Raw genomic sequence first — 6,337 nt, forward strand, 5'->3', positions numbered from 1 at the left:
TAACGGATTTGGGGGCTCGAAGGTCTGGACAGGTCGTAACTCCGAATGTAAGCGCAGGGGCTGGTGGTGATCGCTTTTCGACGCCGGCCCGTGTTTCCGGGGAGGTTTTGCATGCTAGTGATGTTGCCTGTGGTGCAGTACAGTCTGCTTTTGTGCCATATAGCCCCCTGTTGTTTTCCCCCCCTGCCTCAACCCGGGGTGAGGTACTTTCTGTGCTCAGTGGTTCTGTGGGGGAGGGGGAATGGGCGCAGGTGGAAAGGAGGGCAGGGGCAGGTTTGCTGGGACAGCAGTCTGGTCGTGTTTTGTTGTGTGATCCACAGGATGTTTCTGGGTCTGGCAGGGGGATCATTGAGCCTTCTGTGGGTGGTGCTGTTAATTTTCCTCTGCAGGAGAGTGGCGATAGGCAGGTGGGTGCTAGATCTTGGGAGGGTTTAGATGTTTTTCCTTCCTGGGCAGAAGGGGTTCGTGATGCGGGCAGGGCTACACCCATCCAGGGGACTGATATGCTGAGTGGTTTTGGGGGCACTTTGAGTTTTCCGGGTTTGCCTGTTGGGGGCAGATCGCTTGGGAGGTTGGAGCAGCCCCGCTCTGATATCCAGCAGAAAGGGCAGGGTGGACTGGCATCGGGACCTGCGTCTAAGATTGTTCAGGAGCTGTTGAACTGGAGTAGTGGTGGTGAGGAAGTGGAGCCTTCCCCTCCTCGGCGGGGGTTGTCGGTTCGATCTAAGGGGTCTGTTTCTCGGGAGGTTGGTCAAGTGCAGTTTCAGGATTCTAGTTTTTGTATGGCTAGTGGTGTTGATAGTTTTGGCCGTTCTGGTAGTAAGGGTCCCGGCACATCAGTTCAGCCTTTTTCTTTGCAGGTCAGAGAGCGTCGTGGAGAGGCAGACTTGGTAGGGTGGAGTGCGGCCCAGTTACACCGAGGAGAAGGGAGGGTGGAGCCTGGCGCGGCATACCCCGTACCGGCGAGGGACCCCGGCGCGGTCAACGTAAGCAGGTCAGGCGCGACCTCGTTGGCCCCAACGTCTTCCTTTCAGGATCTCGGCGCGGTCAGCAGAAGCAGGTCAGGCGCGTCCTCGCTGGCCCCAACTTCTCTTTCTACAGGTATCGGCGGGGTTGGCAGAAGCGGACCCGGCGCGTCCTCGCTGGCCCCATTGTCAGGTTCTTTGGATATCGGCGGGGTTGGCAGAAGCAGGACCGGCGCGTCCTCGCTGGCCCCAAATGTTTCTTCTCATCAACAAAAGGATTCATCGTTGGTTAAGGTGTACAGAACTGGTCAACGTTCGGGGGAGTACAGACGGGTCCAGTCGGCTCCCCCGCCTCAGGTGTCAGTTCGGGCTGGTAAGGCCCAGGTTGGTTTCAGAAGTCCGTCAAAGGTGTTGGCCCCTCCTAGGTTGGAGGAATCTTTGGTTTTAGATTACGATGAGGAGAGCCCTGAGGAGGGCGAGATACGTGCTGAGGGTGCAAGGGGGGGGCTTTTTCACGCTTCTGATGATGTTTTACAGGCACCGGTGGTGGTGCGTCCGAGAACTACAGTTTCCAGACCAACTCGGGAGAGCGGCCCCGCGGTGAGGGTTCCTCGGTCAGGCGACGATGTTGAACAGATGGCATGGAGAGCGAGGCCGGTCCAACTGCCTTTATTGAATCCAGGTGAGCTTGCTGGGCCGCGGGACAAGCCATTGATGGTTTCTGTTGGAACGGGGGGGATCCTCCTTCTGAGGGTGTGGATCTTAAGCTCCACAAAGGTCGTTATGTTAAGGATCAAGGAGTGGGTACGGGTGACGGGGGTGTGGGTTCTAAGGTGGATTCTGGGACTGTTACGGAGCCCATGGAGGTAGGTAAGGATCCCCCACACAGCAAGGAGCTTAAAATAAAGAAATTGCCTTACATGGGCGTCACAAAACCGTTGGGCGCTCATTTAATGCTGTCCACTAAGGAAAGGAGTTGGAAAGGGGAGTACGTGGAATTATTGAAGCTCTTACATAGGGAAGTTAGGTCTAAGGAGGGGTCTAAGGAGGAAGAGTACGAGTTGGCCAAGCGCCCAAAGGTTCCTTTGACCATCGAAAACTGGACAGCGGCATTTCTTATATATGCTAGCGTGTACTGTGAGAAATTCCCTGAGCGCTCTGTGGCCCTTTTTAAGTATATGGATGTGATCAGAAAGGCGCAGATTACTGGCAGTGGTTATGCCTGGTCACAGTACGATGAGGAATTCCGGGCTCGGATGGCTTGGGATCCTGAAGCGAAATGGGGGGAATTGGATAATGACTTGTGGCAACACACTATGGGGGCATCGGCGGGTGGTAAGATGATTTTCACAGCTAGTGGGTATCCATTACCTTCACGGCCCTTTCAGGGTAAGCCCACTCGGGTAGGGGTGGGTGCAGCTGCGTCAGTCCAACCTGCCAATGGGACCTGTTGGGATTTTAACAGAGGATATTGCCCGAGAGAGTATTGCAAATTTAGACACGAATGCTCCCAATGTGGTAGAACGCACCCACTGTCCAGGTGTTGGGGGCCTCGGGTTACAGGGGGCAGGCAGTGGTCACAGCAGACGGCCAATGCCCCTGCTCCTGCACAGCAGCCTCAACCTAACAGGGGGGGGGAAAAACACTTCTGGAACTGGGCCCAAAGGCTCATACGCCAGTTAATCCTTTTCACTTGGCTGTGGCTCTGAGGGGTTATGGGAATGTCGAGGCTGCTAAGTTATTGTTGGATGGTTTTCAGGAAGGTTTTCGACTTGGTTACACAGGGCCGCGGTTGCGGCGGTGGTCAAAGAATCTTTTGTCAGCCAATGAACATCCAGAGGTGGTGCAAGACAGATTGGACAAGGAAGTGCGTGAGGGAAGGATGGCGGGTCCTTTTGATGATTGGCCCTTGGAAAATCTTATTGTCTCCCCAATTGGTGTGGTACCTAAAAAAGAGCCTGGGCAATTTCGTTTGATTCAACATTTGTCATGGCCGGAGGGCTCATCAGTTAACAATTTCATTGATGGTGAGGCTGCTTCAGTGTCTTATTCTTCAGTGGATGTGGCCATGGCCCTGGTTGTCTCTGCCGGCACTGGTGCGGCAATGGCAAAATGTGACATCAAATCTGCATTCCGTTTATTGCCAGTACATCCTGGGGATTGGGATCTTTTGGGGATTCAATTTCAAGGGAAGTGGTATGTTGATAAGGCTCTACCAATGGGTTGTTCCATATCCTGTGTGTTATTTGAGACCTTTAGCACATTCCTCCAATGGTTTTTCACCGACACGTCAGGACACCAGCTTGTGACTCACTACCTGGATGATTTCTTTTTTTAGGCGCTCCCAATTCCTCAGCATGCCAGAATGCTTTGCGAACATTCCAAACTCTGATGGAATTTTTAGGTGTGCCGTTGGCACCGGAAAAGACAATGGGCCCCTGCGCGACCATGTCTTTTTTGGGGATCGAAATTGATTCTAATGTTATGGAGGCACGCTTACCAGTGGATAAAAAAGCAAAAATGTTGGACCTCTTACATGTTATGTTGAACAAGGCAAAGGAAGTTCAGGTGCTGCTGGGCCATCTTAATTTTGCTTGTAGGGTGGTCAGGGCAGGTAGAACTTTTTGCAGGCGTTTAGGTAGAGCTCTGTCTGGTCAGTTTTTACCTCACCATCACGTCCGCTTGTCAGCAGGTGTTAAGGAGGATCTGCGGATGTGGGTAGCCTTTTTACACTCTTTCAATGGCATTCCTCTGTACAGAGAAGAGAATTGGATTTGGGACGTCCAAATTTTTTCAGATGCTGCAGGCAGTGATGGTTTCGGTCTTTACTGGCAGGGCAGATGGTACGCTGAACAGTGGCCTGCTGCGTGGAAGAACGGAGGCAGGAGTATTGCCTTCCTTGAGCTTTTCCCTGTGGTGGTGGCGTTGACTTTGTGGGGTCAGGAGCTTGCTCACAAAAAAGTGCTGTTTCGAATTGATAATAAGGCTGTGGTGGACATTATCAATCGGCAGTCGGCCAGGGATGCTCACATCTTGAAGCTCTTGTGAGTCTTTGTGTTGGGGTGCTTGACGTATGACATCAGTTTTAAGGCCTTACACATTCCTGGGGTGGACAATGACATTGCGGATGCTTTGTCTCGTTCACAGTGGGAGAGATTCCATGGGCTAGCCTCGGAGGCGGACAGGACGCCGACCCGCATGCCAGAACATCTGTGGACTGTAGGCGAGACAGGGTTTTGCAGTTGGTGGTAGGTTCGCTCGCAGTTTCCACTAGGGCAGCGTATGAATTGGCCTGGAAAGAGTTTTTGGAATCTGGGGCCGGCTGGCGCGCTCCGGGCTGGAGACGATCTGAAGATGTGGTACAGTTCATTCTTCACTTGATGGACAGGGGTTTGACACGTGTGACGATTGCTGGAAAATTGGCTGGTATTGCGTTCATGGGCAAATTACTGTGGGGCTATTGTCCTTCGGCAGGGGCGGTGGGTAAGCGCATGCTGGAAGGTTGGTCTAGGGAGAGGGGTAGGGAACACATGGTTCGCCAACCTTTGTCTTGGCAGACATTGGCCCGAGTTTTGCAGGTTTTGCCCTCAGTTTGTTTGAATGAGTTTGAGGTTTGTCTGTTTTCTACTCTTATGGTTTGGATGTTTTTTGGTGCTTTCAGAGTTTCTGAGTTACTGGGGTCGAAAGTTACTTTTGGGGTGGGGTGGGGGAATGTTCGATTTTTGGAAACAGGGTTGCACGTCTGGTTGGCTCGGGCAAAAACTGATCAACACGGCAAGGGGAGGGGCATTTGGCTGGAAGCTTCTTCCCCTTCTGAGACGTGTCCTTTGAGGTGGGCCAGGCGTTTGCGGGACTGTTCGGGGGCCGCCTTTGAGGGCCCTGTTTTTCGACATATGGATGGTTCCAGGGTGACTGAGTATCAACTGCGCATGGTTTTGCGTAAAGCGCTGCGCTTCATGGGCTTGGATGAGACACAGTATGGTACGCATTCTTTCAGGATTGGGGCAGCAACAGAAGCTCAGTACAGGGGTTGGTCGCAGCAGGACATTATGTCTTTGGGACGTTGGACCTCCAACTGTTTTAGGCGCTATGTGCGTACTGATCCTGTTTTGGCGCCTGCGGATGATAATTTTTCTTGAGTTTGATGCTGCTTTTCTTTTTCAGGTTCAGTGGCCGACCCCCGTTCTTCTGTCATGACGATCTGGATAGTGGGACATTCCTTCATTAGGCGCGCGGAAGATCAAGCTATAAGAAGCTATTTTGGTCCCACGCTTGGTTTTAATTCTCGTCTGTTTAATGTTGTATGGAAGGGGAAGGGAGGTATGATCTGGAGGGAGCTTATCCCGGCCTTGAATTCTTGGTTGGTGGGGGGTATTTGTCCTGATGTATTGCTCTTGCTCCTTGGTGAGAATGACCTTTGTGGGGTGAAAGGGGTGGTTTTATTGAGAGCGATGAAGAAGGATCTTTCCCTTATTCGTCAACAATGGGCGGGCTGCCATGTTTTATGGACGGAGTTGGTCCCTAGAAGAACCTGGAGGGGTGCGATCAAGCCTAGGGCGGTTGATAAGGCGCGAAGGAAGTTGAATTTGGAGGTTTCCCGTTTTTGTAGAGATCTGGGTTTTGGGCGGGTGTCCCATAAGGACATCCGTTATGACACTATGGAGTTTTTTCGCAGCGATGGTGTTCATTTGTCTCGTATAGGGATGGATTTATACTTATTGGAATTGCGAGAGGTGCTCTCCAGGTGCTTGAAGATTCAAAATTTTTTGGGTTGAGGTGTTCTGGTTCCTTGGTTGGTTAGTTTTGGGGGGCAGAAAGAGAGGAGGGTAATTCCTTTCCCCGTCTTTTCTGGGTGGCGGAAATTGGGCGTTCTTGGTCAGCAGGGACATGAAGGTTGTTGGGTTTTTGCTAAAGTTGGGCTATTGCTGGAAAAGTTTAAATAGTTGTTTCGTGGGGTGGTTACAAGGTTTTGGGTAATGTAAGTTGTTGGTGGGTAATTTTTGGAATGTGATGTTATGCGGTGGGTTGGGATGATATTTAAATGATTATCAGGTTTTGGTATTGTTTGAATTGTAATTATGTTGTGCTGGGTGGGGGCGGGGTTTGTGACGTGTTAGGGGCGGGCCTGACGTTTGGGGTTGTAAGGTAACATCTTATTTAGTGAGGACTAGTTTTGTGAGGCGGTTGCCAGGTTTGTATTGTTGTAAATATGCACCTGTTTCAATAAAAGCGGCCTTTTGCACACTCTCAATTTGGTCTGGTGTTTGCTCACCCCCCCTCACCCCTCCCTCCCAATGGGGGCTTGGGGGGGGCAGCCGACCGTAGGGAGGTCCCCACCCCCGGGCTGATTGGGAGGGGCTAGTGGGGGGGGG

General features: G+C 52.0%; 1 protein-coding gene across 1 annotated transcript; it reads left to right on the plus strand.

The window, feature by feature from the left end:
* Positions 1–503: 503 nt before the first annotated feature.
* LOC147727301 (uncharacterized) lies at positions 504–5,740 on the plus strand. Its single transcript, XM_086963087.1, has 2 exons — positions 504–1,647; positions 5,130–5,740. Exons 1-2 carry the CDS (start codon positions 504–506, stop codon positions 5,738–5,740), a joined length of 1,755 nt encoding a protein of 584 aa, XP_086819213.1.
* Positions 5,741–6,337: the final 597 nt, after the last annotated feature.

Source organism: Lissotriton vulgaris, chromosome 3_1 (genome assembly GCF_964263255.1).
Source record: "Lissotriton vulgaris chromosome 3_1, aLisVul1.2, whole genome shotgun sequence".
Taxonomy (NCBI): Eukaryota; Metazoa; Chordata; class Amphibia; order Caudata; family Salamandridae; genus Lissotriton; species Lissotriton vulgaris.